At 45.3% G+C, this 19,513-nt stretch overlaps 1 protein-coding gene across 1 annotated transcript; it reads right to left on the minus strand.

Annotated features, from left to right (window-relative positions):
* Nucleotides 1-673: 673 nt before the first annotated feature.
* On the minus strand, nt 674-10,434 carry AEN (apoptosis enhancing nuclease). Its single transcript, XM_083412239.1, has 4 exons — nt 10,402-10,434; nt 5,904-6,634; nt 2,386-2,586; nt 674-1,140 (listed from the first exon to the last, which is right to left on the minus strand). The coding sequence occupies exons 2-4, from the start codon at nt 6,609-6,611 to the stop codon at nt 937-939; spliced, it is 1,113 nt and encodes a 370-aa protein (XP_083268365.1). The 5' UTR covers nt 6,612-6,634; nt 10,402-10,434; the 3' UTR covers nt 674-936.
* Between the last annotated feature and the right edge of the window lie 9,079 nt (nt 10,435-19,513).

Raw genomic sequence — 19,513 nt, forward strand, 5'->3', positions numbered from 1 at the left:
ATTGGTGCATGATCTAGATATCTCCCGCTTCAACTACTGCAATGTGCTCTATGTGGGGCTACCTTTGAAGGTGACCCAGAAACTACAACTAATCCAGAATGCAGAAGCTAGATTGGTGACTGTGAGTGGTCGCCGAGACCACATAACACCGGTCCTGAAAGACCTACATTGACTCCCAGTACGTTTCTGAGCACAATTCAAAGTGTTGGTGCTGACCTTTAAAGCCCTCAATGGCCTCAGCCCAGTATACCTGAAAGAGTGTCTCCACCCACATTGTTCAGCCCAGACACTGAGGTCCAGCTCTGAGGGCCTTCTGGCGGTTCTCTCACTGTGAGAAGCGAAGCTTCAGGGAACCAGGCAGAAGAGGGCCTTCTCCGTAGTGGTGCCCTCCCATCAGATGCCAAGTTTTTAATATTTGATGTTTTATCGTGTTTTTAATATTCTGTTGGAAGCAACTCAAAGTGGCTGGGGAAACCCAGCCAGATGGGTGGGATATAGATAATAAATTATCACCACCACCATCCTCTAGGGTCAACCTCTTCTCTATGGCCAAAACAAACTAAAGGGCCAGTATAGGCAGTTTCTCTTTTTGGAAGATTCCCTTTTCTTACTTCAGAAGAAGAACCCTAAAGCAGCCCCTTTCGATCAAATGAAGAACACAGAAGTCCTCTCATCACCAGTAGAATCGTGTATTCTTGGGTTGTGCAATTTGGCAATAAATAAAGTTGCTACATTAGGTTCAGAATCATGGCCTCCCCACTCTCAAGTGACAGTCCAGAGCACACATTCTAGAGCAGCATCCCTGCCCCTGATGCCTTCCAGATCTTTTGAACCACAACTCCCATTGTCCCTCACCACTAGCCGTGATAGAGTTAAAAAAAAAAAAGACCACCTGGAGGCACCAAGTTGGGGAAAGCTGTTCTAGAGTTTGCACCTTCATGTACAGCCTGTGTCAAAGTCCTTGGGCCAATACTGGTCATCCATGTAGCAAACACTCTCCCAGCTGCTATCTGGAGGGCTGTTTGGAAGGCTTGGCGGGAGGCTACTGGCCAGTGTCTGTTCCCATTGTACCTCCACCAATCTGTAAAGCTCCATAGACGTCTGAGCATCTTCTACTGATGAATGTCCATTTCGGCTAACCTAACAGATGGGAAAGGGGGGGAAAAACAACCAAACTGTGTGTAAGGTTCTAGTCCTCCAGATGTGCCATCTAGTAGCAATGACCAAAACCAACCACTCCTACCAACTTCTTATAAAGTATATATTTGCAGTGAACAATCCTAAGTTTTCCTATTTAAGAAGTACATCATAGCCAGTCCAATAGCACTGAATTCTACTACTAGGGGCTCTCATCCCTGCTCACCCCGCCAACCTCAATCCCTCCATTTACCACTTCATCCAACATCCCCGATATCCTCCCAGCTCCTTCAACCCCTCCACCACATCCTCACAGCCCCTCAGTGTTCCTCCATTCCTGCTTTACTTAAACCTATGATGTTGTTCAAACATCTCAAACATCTCAAAATCCAACTTCTCCTTTGCTCGCCTCCTTTGCCCTGTCTTCATGCAAATCCAGGACTGCGATGCGGCACTACAAATCCTCCAACGGGGGGGCTGCGTGATGACAGCCTTGCATTTTTATGTATATAGGAAGATACCCCATGATAGCTGAAATGAACCTTTGTGCTCAACGGAAGTACAACTCTTATCTCTGAATCCTATCAGGATTGCCTAACAAGTTAATTTATTTAATAATTTCTTTCCCGCCCTTCATCAGAGGACCAACACGGAGGTTTATAAATATAAAAATACATAACATAGTGACAAGCAAAATAATACCACCACCACCACCCCCCCGGAGTTTAAAAAGCCATGGATTGTTTGATTATCCAAAGGCCTGGTAGAAGAGGAATGATTTTTGTCTGGTACTTAAAAATATGTAATGAAGGGTCCAGGTGAATCTCCCTGGGGAGAGCATTCCACAGTTAGAGAATTAGGGGATAAGATTGAATCCTGAGGAACCCCACACTGAAGGCAGGTTCTACAGGACCAAACAGCACTCCCCAAGCATGACCCCCCCTCAAGATGACCACCAAGGTTGGACAAGAGGCACTGCAAAGCACTGCTGCCCACCCCAATTCAGACAGCCGCTTCAGGAGGAAACCATGGCTGATGGCAGGAAATGCTGCCAAGAGGTTAAAGAGAATTAACAGAGACACGTTTTCCCTGTCTCTCTCCTGACAGGAGTCATCATACAGGTCAACCAAAGCAGTTTCTGTGCCAAAACTGGACCTAAAGCCTGACTGAAATGGATCTCGAAAACAAAGTTTCCTCCAAGAGTACTTGGATCTGGAACTGAGAGAGGACGGCATCTCCTTACATTACCTGAATATTCTTGTGTAGCAGCTCACTAGCCAGGCTCTTGAGAGAGACACTGGCTTTCATAGGGAGCCCCATCTTCTTCCTCAGCAGGGGGCTCCGACTCGTGTCCCGTGTCCAGGCATGGGGGTGAAAATATTTCAAGGCTCGGAAGTCGTTGTGGATGGCATGCCCCACCACTATCTTGTCCCTCACGATCTGTAGGATCTGCAAGAATTAAGAGGCCGTTTAGCCACCGGCCGTCACAAACAGAGGGCCTTAGGAAGATGGCGAGGATAGGCTGTGCTCTGCATTTTTAAAGGACTGAACATAGGTGGGTCAGAAATATTTTAAAACTGTTTCAAACCATGTTGTGTAAAGTGACTGGATTTGAGGGGATATTTGCTTGGAATCCTGGGGATTTGTGAGCTCAGGAGTTAGTGGGTCTGGGGCAGAGGCTGAACGGGATTCTTTAGCCTGGGACTAGGTCTAGGAGAAAAGATCCGATTTGAAGATTTCTATGTGAAAAGAAGAATAAATACAGTGGTACCTCGGGTCAAGTACTTAATTCGTTCCGGAGGTCTGTTCTTAACCTGAAACTGTTCTTAACCTGAAGCACCACTTTAGCTAATGGGGCCTCCCGCTGCCGCCAGAGCATGATTTCTGTTCTCACCCTGAAGCAAAGTTCTTAACCTGAAGCACTATTCCTGGGTTAGCAGAGTCTGTAACCTGAAGTGTATGTAACCTGAAGCGTATATAACCCGAGGTAGCACTGTACTGTAAAAAGAAGCTTGTATCAAAAGTACAACAAACCTATCTATTGATTTTTCTCCTGTGAATAAGAGAGCCGTTAAATTACTCACCCTGGCCCATTTCCTATGGGGGTCTGGACACCCGCTACAAAGCGAATTGTGATAGGAAGACTATGGCAATACAAATTGACAGAAAAAATAAAGAGATCCAGTATGGTGTAATGGTCAGAGTGATGGACTAGGACCTGGGAGACCAGGGTTCAAATCCCCGCTTAGCCATGATGGGTCAGTGAGTAGGTCAGTCCCTCCCTCTCAACCTAACCTGCCTCACAGGGTTGTTGTGACGATGAAATGGCAGAGGGAACTATGTACACAGCCTTAAGCTCCTTGGAGGAAAGATGGACTATAAATGTAAAAATAACAGTAATATGAAAATCTGTACAGCTATACACAAGGAGAAGGTTCCTATTCTGTGGAATAGCATTCCTGTTGAGATACTAAAAGGCGCCCCCTATCTGCACTTTCCGGAAGGAACCAAACTTTCCAATGGACTTTTCATTTTTCTGTTTTCATTTATCTTACACGTAAAGCATGTTGAAACGTTGTTTTAGAAGGCGATTAATAAAGGATGATAATAATAATTCAGTCGTACCTTGGAAGTCAAACGAAATCTGTTCCAGAAGTCTGTTAAGACTTCTAAAATGTTTGAAAACCAAAATTTCAGATTGGCTGCAGGAAGCCCTGTTGGGCGTTTGGCTTCCAAAAATAGTTCGCAAACCAGAACACTCACTTCTGGGTTTGCGACGTTCAGGAGCCAAAACTAAGCTGTTTGACTTCCAAGGTATGACTGTATTCCTGATGGCTCTGTACAAAAAGCGCAAAACCTTTTGGACTCAAAATCTGTGCAAATTACAAAGCACAAGGTACACCGCAACCCATTAGCAATGCTGTTGGGTTATATCAATGGGACACAACTATAAGAAAATTAAACCCTGATCTTCTAATAGTGGCATGCCCAGCCATAGCACACCGGGGGGGGGGGGAGGGGGCACACACGTGTTAAAACATCAACAGAAAGGAAGTGGATAAGTTCAGCCAGCAAATACAAACCCAGGAATAGAGACAAGAGAACAAAGCATTTTGCAACAGACAGGTAGCCAGCAATTATTCACCTGGAATCGACCCCTGTGAAATGGGTTAAGCCAATCAAATGCAACATTAGAAGGCTTGTATTCAGAGACTTGAAACGAACTGGTAATGATGTACTAATTAACCTAGGCGCCGTTAGCCTTCAAAGAACGAGCGACAAGGGTGCGGGGAGCATTACGAGCTTTTAAATTTTCTCGATTGTAATTTTGAAGGATGCAATAAAGTAGGAAGGTTAAAATGTATCACTCTCTTTAATAGCAAACTCAGGTGCTGAGTGCCAAGAGAAGTGGAGCCAAATTAGGGTGACCGACAAAAAAATCCAGAGGTGTCAGTGTTGCGGGAAAACCAAAGGTTTGAAGTAGTTGCAAAAGGTGCAATTGGGCAAGAGCCCACAAGATTATTGCAGATCACACACTGGAGTCCCGGCCCAAACACCCCATGTCATTTTGGAGGGTCTCTTGAATGTCAGGTGCAGGTGTGTGTATGTTGGGAATAAGGGATGAAGTGGGAGGTGGGCCCCACCTGCACGATACATTGAAAGCAGTGTCATACCAATGTTTAAAGAGTCCCGGAACTACAGTTTAAGGGTGCACACAGAAGGTCCCTGCAACTCCAGGTAGGGCTGGAAATGCCCCTTGCCTGAAACCCTCTGCCAACCAGAGCAGACAATACTGAGCTAGATGGACCGACAGTCCGACTCATTTTTCAGCAGCTTCTGCAAGCTGGCGGCCATGTTCGTTCCTCTTCTTAAATGTACAGTGCAGTATCTAAGGAATACAGGTGCTTATTAGAAGTGATAACATTATTTATTTAGTTGCATTTATATCTCCCCATTTCCTCCTAGGAGCTCAAGCTGGCATACATGGTTCCCTCCTCGGCCCAGTATACCTAAAGGAGAGTTTCCACCCCCCTCGTTCAGCCCGGACACTGAGGTCCAGCTCCAAGGGTCTTCGGCCGGTTCCCTCCCTGCGAGAAGTGAAGCTACTGGGAACCAGGCAGAGGGCCTTCTCGGTAGTGGCACCCGCCCTGTGGAACACCCTCTCATCAGATGTCAAGGAGATAAACAATTATACAACCTTTAGAAGACATCTGAAGGCAGCCCTGTTTAGGGAAGTTTTTAATGTTTGATATTCACTTTTTTATTATTTTTAATAATATTCTGTTGGGAGCCACCCAGAGTGTCTGGGGAAACCCAGCCAGATGCGCGGGGTATAAATAATCAATTATTATTATTATTATTATTAATATCTCATTTAATCCCTACAACAACCCTGCAAGGTAAATTAGGCTGGGGGGCAGTGACTGGCCCAAGATCACCCAGTAAACTTCACAGCCAAGCAGGAATTTGACCCCTGGCTTCCTAGGTCTTAGTCCAACACTCTAACCACTACACCACACTGTTTCTCAGTTTCTCATTTTTCAAATTTTGGAAGATCAGCTCTATGCATTTTCCACATCAGTTTGCAATTTTTGTCAAAGAAGCAGCAGCAGCAGCCTTCATGGAATTTCATGGATTTGACGCCCGTCTTCTGGGTCCTAGTCTGTCCCTCTCACCACTGACCACACTGGTTCTGCAGCAAGCATCTAATTCTCCAGCTGCATGGATTCCAATCCTCAACCCCTCTTCTCCCTTCCTTTGCTTACCTCGCTCCGTGCAACCTTAAAAGGAGTGGCCTTTTCCATGTGTCGCCGGGTGATCCCGCTCCACCGAGTCCTGTAATCGACAATCGGGAGCTCCGGCCGGACGTATTTGTCGTAGATGACGTCCCCGTCGTAGTTCACAACTGTGCACCGCGCCAACTCGCTGGTCCTCCCAGCGGGGCCCGTGCCCACCATTTCGCAGTCAAGCGCCACACATTTCCTGGGCGTCGCATGGGATAAGGAACCGGTGACCTTTCCGCCAGGGGAGGCTACTTGATCCTTGAGACTTTGGGAAGATGTCGGCCACCTGCCTGGGTTCACTGAAGCGCCGGGCGCAACCGGACAGAGCAGGCAAGGCTCCCTAGGAGCCCCTGCTACATCCTCCTGGAACAACTGGCCGCAAGGCCTGACTTCACAGCGAAAGGATTTCAGTGCACCACCCATTTCTGAGCTGCCTGAGGTCGTCGGCAGGGCTTTCCCCTGCAGCCCTCTCTGCTCCAATGCCCTCCGCGCCATAAACCGCTGGTATCGGCGGCTCTTCTTTTTCTTCTGGCCAGAGGTTTCAGCATCCTGGGAACCTTTGTCGTGGCCAGGATCCCACGTAGGGCAGAGGCACCCAAGGTCCTGCTCTTCATCCATCCCCAAGTTACCCACCTGGACCACTTGCACCGGAGTTACCCCACCTGGCGAGCAGTTGGTGGTAGACGGCATCCTGATGAAATAAGAAACCCCAACTAAAGAATGGTGGCAAGAAAAATTGATGGACTATGCAGAATTGGCAAAACTGACATACAAGCTATGGGACAAGGATAAGTGTGACTTTATAAAGATTAAATGGGAACCCTTTACAAAGTATTTGAAGACGCAACAAAGCGAACTGGACTCCTTGGCGGGTTTTGAATAAGCATTCACAAACTTTTTATTGATAATAATCAGCTAAATAGTTTGAGGACGCGGGTGGCGCTGTGGGTTAACGCCTCAGCGCCTAGGGCTTGCCAATCGCAAGGTCGGCGGTTCGAATCCCCGTGGGGGGGTGCGCTCCCGCTGTTTGGTCCCAGCGCCTGCCAACCTAGCAGTTCGAAAGCACTCTCGGGTGCAAGTAGATAAATAGGGACCGCTTACTAGCGGGAAGGTAAACGGTGTTTCCGTGTGCGGCTCTGGCTCGCCAGAGCAGCGATGTCATGCTGGCCACGTGACCCGGAAGTGTCTCCGGACAGCGCTGGCCCCCGGCCTCTTTGAGTGAGATGGGCGCACAACCCTAGAGTCTGTCAAGACTGGCCCGTACGGGCAGGGGTACCTTTACCTTTTAACATGCAGAAAACAGCATTTTTAGAGAAATCAAAGACTGGAACTGAGGGAAGTTGGGGGGGTGGGTTCTGTGGGAGGAGGGAGGAAAAATGGGGGAGAATAAGGATGATATGTTTCTGGATAATATGCTTTGTTTTAATTTTGAATAAAAAGTTATTTAAAAAAAGACGAAGAAGAAGATGCGGGAGACTTAGGGAACGGGAGGTTGGGTGGAAAGGCTGACCCAAACACAAAAAGGCAGAGAGGGGCATGATGGGGAGAGCAAATAAGGCGCTCTCTCCTTGTGGGATGGTTATATCCCGCCTCTCCACTCAGGAACAGGGAAAGCAGGGTGGATAAAAATCACAAATTTTTTTCAATCAGATTTTTTAAAATTTAAATTGGATTTTTAAAATAAAATGCTTTTGGAGGAAAAATCTTTCTAAAGATAGTTTTCTATTTAAGTTACATTATGGTCCAAAGGCTATTCATCAGGAAATAAGGATTTGTTTTGTTTTTCATGTGTGCTAAAACTCAGACTAAGGTTGTTGTTGTTTTTTAAAAAAACCGTTTAACCACATCAGTTAACAAACATGGATACATATGCTATAATGTTATTGTTTCAGTTAAATAAATTTAACTACATTTAAATTGTTATTAAGGAAATGATTATTTTTCTCCTCCCAATAAAGTACACCAGAAAAGTTGTCCAATTATCTGTCAATGTATTTCTAATAGTATAACCAAATCAGTAATTTTTGATCTAACTGTAAAAACTACTCTGAAAATTTATTATTCCAAAAATGAAACCTTCATCTGGTTGTAAATATTAAGAATATTACCAGCAAGAATGAGTCTTTCTGTAAAAAAAGAAGAAGATTTAAATCAGGTCTTACTGACTAGTGATTTAAATCGATTTGATTTAAATCAAATCCACCCTGAGGGAAAGTTTTCAGGTTGTCCAGCAAAAGACATTTGGAAAGAATGGCTTCACCCAGGGACTCCTCCCCAGACAATTCCCATCACTCCCTGGACATGCTGACCAAGGCTGATAAGATTGTCCTAGGTGAGGGATGGGACACCTGTGCCTCTCAGATCTTGGGTGTACTACAGTTCCCATCAGCCCCAATCAGCTAGCCAATGGTTGGGGGTGATGGGAGTTGTACCAAAACAACACCAGAAGGACCACAGGGTTCTAGTACGGTCTTCTTCTTGATCGTGGCAATAACCTCTGGTAATCCCTGCAAGGGGTGGTAGTGGTCTTGGCAGCTCATTTTAATCATTCAGAAATATACTGAACCCTATCCTTTCCGAAAGGCCAGTTTATTTTTCCTGCCTCAGTTGCCCCATGCCCCAAACCTCATCTGAGATTTTTTTAAAATATAATTCTTCTATTTATTTATTTATTTATTTATTTATTGCTTGCTTGCTTGCTTGCTTGCTTGCTTGCTTACAAAGTGCCTACAATTGCTGGGTGGTGGAAGCTCTGCTCTCAGGTTTATCATCTTAAAAAGCAAAGCCAATAAAAGGCAAAAAAAGAAGAAGAAAAAGAAAATGATTTAAATTGATGTTGGGTCTTTAGTTTAAAAACGGTGACAATCCTGATCAATGTTAATAGTAAATAAACTTTACTGTATTGTTCTATTTATTTAAAAAATATTTCTGGTCCTATGATCCCATGAAAGGTATCTGGTCCACCTTTCAACAACAATGTGTTCATAACGTAATGTAAAATAAACCCATTTATAAACATTATAAAACAATAAAGCTACATGAGTAACAAATGTTAACAAAGAGAACCTAGCTATGTGTGTGCAATCTTCACATGCCTCCAAAGAAGAACTATCCATAGGAGAGCATTACGTAACTCTGAGGCCACCACAAGAGAGCCCCTGCTTTTGGAAGATAATTGACAATGTTACCTCCCTAGGCTGGGGTACGAAACAGGTAGATGGGAATCTACTGCTATATCCCTAAGTAAAAAGGTAAAGGGACCCCTGACCATTAGGTCCAGTTGTGGCCGACTCAGGGGTTGCAGCGCTCATCTCGCTTTATTGGCCGAGGGAGCCGGTACAGCTTCCGGGTCATGTGGCCAGCATGACTAAGCCGCACACGGAAACACCGTTTACCTTCCCGCCGGAGCGGTACCTATTTATCTACTTGCACTTTGACGTGCTTTCAAACTGCTAGGTTGGAAGGAGCAGGGACCGAGCAACGGGAGCTCACCCCGTCGCGGGGATTCGAACCGCTGACCTTCTTATCGGCAAGTCCTAGGCTCTGTGGTTTAACCCACAGCGCCACCCACGTCCCATATCCCTAAGTAATCTGAAGTATATCAGGAAGCATTTCTGCCCAGCCCTTTAAAATGGCTGAAAAAAGAGTGCTAGGGGGCAAGGGGGACCAGGAGCATATTTTTGCATCAATGGACCTGTAAGCTTGATTATGTGATGCTGAATTCCTGCTGCCAGTCTGTGCAGACAATACTAGATGAACCTGCTTCCTCTTATCAGTAAGACAGCTTCCTCTTATCAGTATCTGGTTGGCTACTGTGAGGAGGAGGGAGGTTATTTTGTTTTATTTTGAATTTTGTGGTTTCATTTTGTATTTTTACGTGGCGAGTAGCCCTGTGATCTTCGGGTGAAGGATTGTATACAAATTGAATAAATAAACAAGTAAGGACAGGATAAGGAACTAGATGCCCCCCCCCACTAATTGCTGGCTGCCCCCCCCCAACTTTCCTCCTTCCCATATGGTGAGGTGGAATGGGGTGGGGGAAAGTTTTATTTATTTACTTTAACCATTTTAGGCTGCTTTATGGGCAAATACCCGTCCAAGGCAACTCACAATTAAAATCAGGCCAAAGGGAGAAAGAATAAATCTAACATTTTGAAAACTTAAAAGAGCAACAAACCCTGTTATCAAGGCCCGAAAAAGTTCAATCAGACCACTACTCAGCTATAAAACAGCTTATGAAATCCTCAAGTCCCACCCCGATCCAGCCCAGTTTCACTTAAATTATACCCCCTTCTAAAAATAGATAAGGGGTAATCCAAAATAGGTATGCGGACCATCTTCTATAACACCCCCTCACGGGGCCTGGGAACTTCCCAACGCCTCCTAAAGCCCCACTTTTCCTCTTGCCTTCAGTTACTTCCTCGACCCCCAACTTTTAAGGATGAGACCCGCCCCACCCTTTTGCCGATTTCCCCCTTACCTAAGCAAGTCAGATCCCCACGTGTCGCTCCCGGAAGCAAAGGCTGATCTGGCGACTCTCACATGCCCGGGCAAGTCCTGCGCTTCGGACGCGCCCCCTACCTCTGATTGGCTGCCTTAGCCAAGACGGTGGAGAGGCTATCTGCATAAATGGGCGTGGCTTGCGATGGCTGCTGGCTGGCGCCTCGCTGTCCGCGAGCAAGGAAGTCGCCCTTCAAGTCGGATGCTGCTTGCGTCGAGTTTTAAGAGGCTGGATCTTAAGCCCCGCGTAATTGTGTGCAGGGCAGCCTGATTGTAATCTTTCTTTCTTTCCTCTTTGCCGGAAAGATCTCTGAGTCTAATGGGAGTTTACGGTTGCAGTCCTGGGAGTAGATCCCGTAGGACTTCTCGGAGCAAAAGTGGAGATGATCGTGCTGTTAAGTCACCATGAAAATTGTGCATAGGATCCTAGCCGTGCATCCCGAGCTTGCCCTGATTTACTTGGAAATAAACCCCACTAAGTGCAATAGGGAGTTAAAGGGGTAAAGGGACCCCTGACCATTAGGTCCAGTTGTGGCCGATTCTGGGGTTGCGTCGCTCATCTCGCTTTATTGGCCGAGGGAGCCGGTGTACAGCTTCTGGGTCATTTGGCCAGCATGACTAAGCCGCTTCTGGCGAACCAGAGCAGCGCATGGAAACGCCGTTTACCTTCCCACCAGAGCGGTACCTATTTATCTCCTTGCACTTTGACGTGCTTTCAAACTCCTAGGTTGGCAGGAGCAGAGACCGAGCAACAGGAGCTCACCCCGTCGCGGGGATTCGAACCGCTGACCTTCTGATCGGCAAGTCCTAGGCTCTATGGTTTAACCCACAGCGCCACCCGCGTCCACAGCGCCACCTGTGTCTCTCATGTATTTAGCCTTGCAGCTTTCTCCCTGCATTATTCCCTTTCCTAAGAACCGGCTTAGGATAAACTACCCCTCCCCCCCCCGTCAGTAGGATTCAGACGTTCCATATTTCCATCTGGGTGCAAAAAGGTTTTCAGGGAACGCGGGGCTTCTTTTCGATTTAACAAAGTCCTTATGCTAGTGGCACTTTCTGCTTAGGAACTAGGCATGCAGAACACCCAAGTCCCACGTGACAACTGCACACATGTATGTTTCACGGCATATGGGTGTATGGGGAAACTGATGGTTCAAGGCTTCCCAGAGAGTGTATGTGCTCACTCAAATAAGGTTGTCAGTGCTTTTGCCGGTCCTGCTCCTGTGTCTTAACAGAAGCCTTATGCAATGAAACCTTTAAATTAGATAAGGAAAATGGATTCACAACAGAAAATTCAAAGCTAGAAAAATAATTAATACAAAATAGAAGCAAAGTGTTATCCAAAATGTAGAGATTAATACTTGATTGGGAAGTAAAAGTTGAGGAGGTAAAAGAAGTCATGATTAAATGGGCAAAAGATTTTGGATCAGAGATTTAAAATTTACAGCGTGCTACACACTAAAAGAAAGTATTATGAAGATGTTTTACAGGTGTTATTTAACACCTAGTAAATTAGCAAAGTTGTACAAAACAAACTCAAATAAATGTTGGAGGTGTAAGCTGGTAGAAGGAACAATGTTACATATGTGGTGGGGATGTAAGAAAATTAGAAACTTTTGGGATAGTATTTATGAAGAATTGAAGAAAAATGTTCAAACAAACTTTAGTCAAAAAGCCTGAAGCATTTCTCTTGGGTTTACTATCATCAGATACCCCAAACTATAAGGATATTTTTATATGCCTCTACAGCGGCAAAAATACTTATTGCCAAAAAATGGAAGGGGGAAGAGATTTCAACAAAGGAAGAGTGGCAAAGAAAGTTATTTGAATACACTGAGCTGGCTAAAATGACAGAAATAATTAGAAACCGAACAAGCCAAAAGTTCAGTAAGGAACGGGAGTGTTATAAAAATTACCTAGAAAAACATTGTTCTCCAATAAAACTTTTACTGTGCTTTGATTAATTTTTGCAAAAGACAAAACAGTTATCATAATTAAATAAGTTAATACCAAGAAATGAAAAACATATAAAGAAGGCAGTTAAGGAAAGAAAAGAATGACTCAAATTGAGGTGGTGGACGGAAGTCAACTCAAAAGACTATAGAGTGCTTAGGTTTGATAATTCAGAGTAATAATCATGGGTAATTGGTGGAGGGAAAGATATTTAGTTATTATGTATTTTTATGTATTCATTTTTAGTCTTAGTTTGAACTTTGGATGGATACTTTCTATGGATGTACGTAAAGCAAAACAATAAAAATTATTAACAAAAACGAAATGCTTGTGCATGCAATGATAACTCACGATGACTCACACCTTTTCCTTTGTGGAAGTGGTTTGCCTGAATACGCAAAGCACATCCTGTGATAATGTAGGAATATTACCAGGGAGACAAGGGATCGCCACTCAGCTGTGAAGCTCACTGGGTGACCTTGGGCCAGCCACTGTCTCTCAGCCTACCCTACCTCACAGGGTTGTTGTGAGGATTAAAATGGGGAGCTTGGAGGAAAACAATGGTATTTAGGTATAAACAAATGGAATAGTGGCCCTGGGACATGGTGCAATGTCGGAAAAGTGGAAAACTTGCCGAAAATATTTCACGAGACTAACCCTTTTCTATTTGCAAACTAAGATAAAAGTGCTGTAAGTCCAGTTCTGCCATTTTATATGTTGAGGGCATGGTTGTTCGTGTATGTGTACATTCAGGCTGATGTGTGTGTTATTTTCAGTGTTTACACCCACCCCATTGGGTATATTCAGAAGTAAATTGCAAATATCTAATAACAGTAGTTTAACAGTGCAATCCTAGTCATGTTTACGCAGTAAGTAAAGACCCATTTTGTTTAACGGGACTTACTCCCAAAGAAGTGTGTAAAGAGCTGTAGCTTTAAGAGCCTTTGCTGTAATTACTGTTGTTCTGCAGAGAGTCTGTGGGGGATCCAAGATGAACTTGTTGTGGGATAGGTGTTGCTCATGCATGCTCCCCCCACCCCCCACAAAATGCCATCCTGCGTTCAACCCTTTTATATGGATTCTTGGGGAAAACAGAAAACAAAACAATGCCAACAATGTATTTGCAATATCCGAACAATTTGTTCGCAAATTAAGCCTCCCTCTCTCACCCTCCCTAAATCAGGGCTGGGCAGGCTTGGGGGAGGATCCCAGAACAACTAATAAACTGGAATGCAGTACAGAAGCTCCAGTATAAACCTATCGTTAATGCATTATTATTGTGTCAATGCAGAATACACGAGTTTGGGGAGCCCCCTGCATTTCCCACAACTACAGCCAACAGCTCCTGCTGTTCTTAAGAGCAGCCTGATGTGCAAGGAATTAAAGAGGGAAAGATTTTCCAGGCATGAAACTCAAGAATTTCACCTCCTTAATTTCCTCATATTGGGTTTGCTAATGAAGACATAAGAGCAAGGCCAGTAAAATACATAAGCTCTTTCCCAGCCCTACCTGGAAGTGCTGGGGACTGAATCCAGGATGTTCTGCGTGCAAGTGGTGATGCTATATCAGGGAGCTACAGCTCTTTCCCCAACCTTAACTAGGAGAGAAAAGAAAAGGGGGGCGGGGAATAGCTTTAACTAACAAAGGCAGTGTCTTCTTTGCCCTTTAACAGAATCTGTGTGTTTGCTCAAACTCCTGAGCACATGCTTTCAGCACACAGCATGCTCTCCCTCTCTGGAAGGGCTTTTCATTAGCAGCTCTGTCTGCATCAGAAGGGTTGGAAATTGGTTGCGATGGTGCGTGAGCTCTTTCTGTCTCTTCCTGCCTTCTCGGTCCCCCAGCAGAGGGCAGTTTCTGGATGCTCCAGGCCACATGCACAGACTTTGCATTAAAGCCAACGCCCCTGCCCTGTGGCTTGGCTAGCGGGGGACAGAGGCAGGATAGTCTGACGGATGGCTTCCGCCAGGTCTTCAAAGGGAAGAACCCCGGCAAATTAGTCTGATGGCTTGCTGTTCCCCATCTTGCCCTGCACAGGACATGTCTGTCTCGATGCTGAGAAGATCCAACTTTCAAGTTAGACAACAGCTCGCTGTCTCTGATCCCCCTCGCTTCCTGTACCCCCTCAAGCTAAGGACTGCTGGTCTATGAATCAGGGAAATCTATTATTTTGTGTTTCATCTATTTCTCACCAAAGGAGGGGGTTGGGGGGGGCAATTTGAGAATACAGATTTCTTGTCTGAAAAGGGAGGCTTCTGCCTGAGTATCGTCTTCCAAAGCAACTACTCTATTCTGAACTTAAAAATGGAAAGCGTAATGCTGGTGGTCAACAAAAGAGGTTTAAAGGCTGTCTCAAGGCAAATTTTTAAAAATGTAGTATAAACACCAACAACTGGGAAACACTTGCCTGCAAGCGCTCCACCTTACCAAAGGTGTCATGGGCTTTGAAGACACTCGAACTCAGGATGCAAGGGAGAAACGTGCTAAGAAGAAGGCACGCTTGGCAAATCCACACCGTGATCAGCTCCCACCTGGAAACCAATGTCCCCACTGTGGAAGGATGTGTGGATCCATAATTACGGACTCATTGTTAGAACCATGTTTATGGAAGACAATCTTACTCGGCTATGAGTGATCTCCAAAGAAGAAGAAGAAGATTTTTTTTATTCCCTTAAATTTTCACCCCCTCCTCCTTGCCAGAAGAGAGCCCAGGACAATAACAACAACAAAAACCCACCCCCCAAAAACCCGTAAGTGAATGCATTTTAAATATTTAAAAAATGCAAGCAAGTCACTTATTCTCACAGCTAAAAAGTTTGCCAGGGATAGTTTATCTCTGCCAACAAATACCAGGGGTGAGCAGGAATGTTTTAAATTCTCTCCTGAATGTTAGTATTAGGGGAAACGGATGCACCTCACCACGGGGAGCATTCCACAGATGGGGAGCCACCACCATAAAGTCCCCGTCACAGGCAAGCAACAACCAGGTGGCATTACCAACAGCGTGTTAAAAACATAGGACTCTTGCCTTATGCAGAGTCAGTCCACTAGTCTATGTAGCTCATTTTTTCCTGCACCAGGGTAGGGAACTGTTGGCCTGCGTGTAGCCCATAACACAGGCAGCTTGTGGGCTGGGTGCAGTCCAGCAAGCTTTCAAGCTGGAACACCAGCCACTCCTCTCAGGCTTCGCCTCTCTTCTCAGCTCCACCTCTTCTCAGAATGACTCCACCCCCTCTTGCACCCATCGGCAGTGGCTTTCCAGGGTTCCAGGCAGAGGTTTGTCCATTCCTACTGGGAGATGATTGGTATGGAACACGGCACCATCTGCATTCAAAGCATTTACTCTCCTATGGAACTACAGCCCTTCCTTTATGGCAAACCATCGCCTCCTTCATCATTCCTTCTATTATTATTTAAGAGAGCTAGCTAAGGTCACACATGAAATGGCTCTTAGCTGCAACAGCATCTTCTTTCATGCTGCCTGTTGTCTCTTCCCCTCCCACCTGGTCACTCCTCATTAATTTTGGAAGCTTTCCATTGTGCCAAAATTCTCAACCTGTGTCCTCCCTCTGTCCCCCAACCCCCTGGAAGTCCAGCCTGGAGAAGAGGAGAGATGTTAATTTGCACTTTTCCTCTTGTGCAAATAAGATTTCTAATACGGACCAGACACCTGCTGGTTTCTTTGGCAGTGGGGATGATAGGAGGCAGGGCAGTTGCAAAAGACGGTGAGGAGCGGTATCAGATTGCTTTCTCCTCTCTGCTCAGACAAGTGGGGTTGAGACGGAGAGAGGGGAAGAGATCACAGATAGATCAGGGAAGGTGGATGTGCTTCTGGAAAAGGAGGAGGCTGGGAGATGCATGATAACTCTCTTATTTTTCTCTCTGAGAATTGAAAGTAAGGCCTTGGTTGCTTGTGCTATGTAGATGAATCTATATTTTTGTGTGTGGATGTGCATGTAATTTAGTAAACACATTAGTTACATTTTTCTTTTTACAAGAATACAGTGGTACCTCGGGTTACATATGCTTCAGGTTACATACGCTTCAGGTCACAGACTCCACTAACCCAGAAATATTGCTTCAGGTTAAGAACTTTGCTTCAGGATGAGAACAGCAATTGTGCTCCGGTGGCACGGCAGCAGCAGGAGGCCCCATTAGCTAAAGTGGTGCTTCAGGTTAAGAACTGTTTCAGGTTAAGTACGGACCTTCGGAATGAATTAAGTATTTAACCCGAGGTACCACTGTAGCTCAAAGTGATTTACAACAAAATAGAACACATGTTTTAAAACCAGCAAAAAACAAAATCTAAAGCTCCTTAGATACTGTATTTTTTGCTCTATAAGACTCACTTTTTCCCTCCTAAAAAGTAAGGGGAAATGTGTATGCATCTTATAGAGTGAATGCAGGCTGCGCAGCTATCCCAGAAGCCAGAACAACAAGAGGGATCGCTGCTTTCGCTGCGCAGCGATCCCTCTTGCTGTTCTGGCTTCTGAGATTCAGAATATTTTTTTTCTTGTTTTCCTCCTCCCAAAACTAGGTGCGTCTTATGGTCTGGTGCGTCTTATAGAGTGAAAAATACGGTATATTCATATAGTTAAAGATAATTAAATTGCTGGCTGCTCAAAACACAGCTACACAATGCAGTGTCTACATAAAAGGGTGTTCAAGAAATGCCTGGAAGTCAAAAGTCAGGATGCCTCTGCTTCAACTCTTCTGGAAGAGTATTTTCACAGTATGGGGCTGGTGTCCCTAAATGCCTGACTTCTAGTGGAAGCCATTTGGGCCTCTGTAACACAGTGGTCCTCCAGATGATCTCAGTGCTCAGCAGGCAACCATGCTCTTAGCAGAATCAGATGGGTGAGGGCCGCCATTTTAATTTCCCACAAAGCCCCAGTGTGATGCTGCATCAGGGGCATTGTGGGGAATTAAAATGGCAGCTAGACTCAGCTGCCTGGTGGTGCTCTGACAATAGCTGCTGGTGGTATGTTTGTGTATGGGGGGAGACCTAAGAAAGGCATCAGTGCTGGTGGGTCCTGTCAGGGTCTGGCCTCAGGCGGCTGTCCAAGCGTGCTGAGTTCTAGCACACAACTATGTGCTTATTTTGCTAGTGAGTTGGTTCCTACTACTTCAGCGTGCACAATTGCAAGGATGGACAACCTCAGGTTCAGGAGCCCTGTAGCCCTCCAGACCTCTGCCTGGTCCTTGGGACTCTCTCTAGGCCACACCCCTTTTCTGTGATGTCATCTCCCAAGGCCACGCCCTCCCTGCTGCACAGCATCCCTGTTTGTTTCTGCTTAGCTTGAATGTGTCCTTGAACTCTAATGCACCTATCTTGCCTGAAGGGAAGGGAAGGGAAGAAAGGGGTGTGTGGATACAAATACTAGCCAAAATTACATCGATCGCTTTGCCCCCTTTTCCTTCTGGCTCTGCCCAACACTGGCATGTGGCCTCCAGAAGATTGCCTAGATGGGAAGGTGGCCCTCGAAAAAGGGTTTCCCATTCCTGCGGTTATTGGCTTAGCTGCTAACTCACCTGGCACTGAATTCTGGCGCTGTCCTGTTCTGCAGAAACTTTTGGTGAGAGCTGCCAACGTTTTCTCCTTTGGGCAGATGGCAAAATGCATTTCGGACCTGCCCTCTCATTGCTTTCCTCTCAAGCGCTCACAAAAGCAACGACGGAGGTGATCAGAAACAAGAGGAACAGGAGGTGACTCAGCATCCCGCATGAAGACAACGATGGAAAGCTTAACGGGACCATAGCCAGAGTTGAGGGGTTTCCGTGACATCACTGAAGCAGAAGCCAGGCTTCGTAAGGCAGACTGTGACTTGTTGTCATGAGATAAAAGAACAACAAAATCACTAGTCTTCCATAAGGAGCAGGGCAAGTGTGTTTCATGTGGGATTCATTCCCCACAATGCTGACTCCTCAGTGTCTCAGATCTTCAAGTTCAGCAGACGAGGCCAAACTGGTGGTCCCTGTGCGGAATGATGTGCACCTAGTGCCTGGGCTTCTGGCATGACCTTTTCAGTAGTGGCACCACATGTGTGGAATACTCTAACCACACCATCTTATTTTTTTATTTTTATTTTAAGAAAAAATATCAAGACACACCTGCTTCCATGAAGCTTTCAGATTACGAATCAGCGCCTGAAATAATATATGAACAATTTGGTGTTGTTGCTTATTATGAATTGTATTGACATAACTGTTTTTTGACTTTTGCATTTTAGGGATGTTTTGTTATGTTACATGTATGTTACATTGGGTTTTTTATGGTGTAAACTACCCTTTGGGTGAAGAATGGTATAAGCATTTCTTTGTAAACAGAACAATGCCCAACAGAAATGCAAGATGCCCAGTCAGTAGCTCAACCATCCATACTAGGAAGACTGAAGTTGGATTAGACCCACCTGGAATCCCATCAGTTCTTCCTTTTCCCCCTTTCCTCTTGAGGAATGTGATGGGGAAGAAAAGGTTCTTACACCAAGGAACTCCAGCAAGAGTCACTTATGTAGCACCAAAAAATAGAAAATGTATTATCATCAATAACAGAAAAGACAGATTTGCATGAAATTTGTCAAACATGACGGATGGATGGATGGACCTTTGGAAAAATAACTATAACTTAAAGCAGAAATGCAGTACGTCTTGTTGGGAGGGCAACAGCAGAAATCATTCTGTGCATAACTAAAGGGTCAGTTCTGTAAGTGTTGCTGGTGAATTCTGTCTGCATCTAGCAAAAGGCATGAATAGAATCTCAGAGTGTGCCAACTGCACACATGGAAGCTATCTCCACACAACCAGGAACATGGCAGAAAGTGGGGTCTCCCAATTACCTATATTATGGAAGCTACATGTGTCCAATTGTATGCATATTTATTTCACATTTAGCTTACCTTTCCTTTTTATTTCATTCTTTCAACAATCTTGTGCAGTAGATGATAGTGACTGCCCCAAGGTAACCTAGTGTAAGGGTAGAGGGAGCGGGTGGCACTCTGGCCTAGACTCTAAACCACTAAGACTCTTGGACTTGCCGATTGGAAGGTCGGTGGTTCGAATCCCCACAACTGGGTGAGCTCCCGTTGCTCAGTCCCAGCTCCTGCCAACCTAGCAGTTCGAAAGCACACCAGTGCAAGTAGATA

This window comes from Podarcis tiliguerta (assembly GCF_965153285.1).
Source record: "Podarcis tiliguerta genome assembly, chromosome: 14".
Lineage (NCBI taxonomy): Eukaryota > Metazoa > Chordata > Lepidosauria > Squamata > Lacertidae > Podarcis > Podarcis tiliguerta.

What these genes read in the sequence shown, in the direction of transcription:
- AEN (XM_083412239.1), bottom strand. Translation starts at nt 6,611, where the DNA reads ATGCCGTCTACCACCAACTGCTCGCCAGGTGGGGTAACTCCGGTGCAA. An exon ending in TTAAGGTTGCACGGAGCGAG is followed by an intron (nt 2,587 to 5,903) that starts GTAAGCAAAGGA and finishes TAATTCTTGCAG; the next exon opens with ATCCTACAGATCGTGAGGGA. An exon ending in TGCTACACAAGAATATTCAG is followed by an intron (nt 1,141 to 2,385) that starts GTAATGTAAGGA and finishes CCCATCTGTTAG; the next exon opens with GTTAGCCGAAATGGACATTC.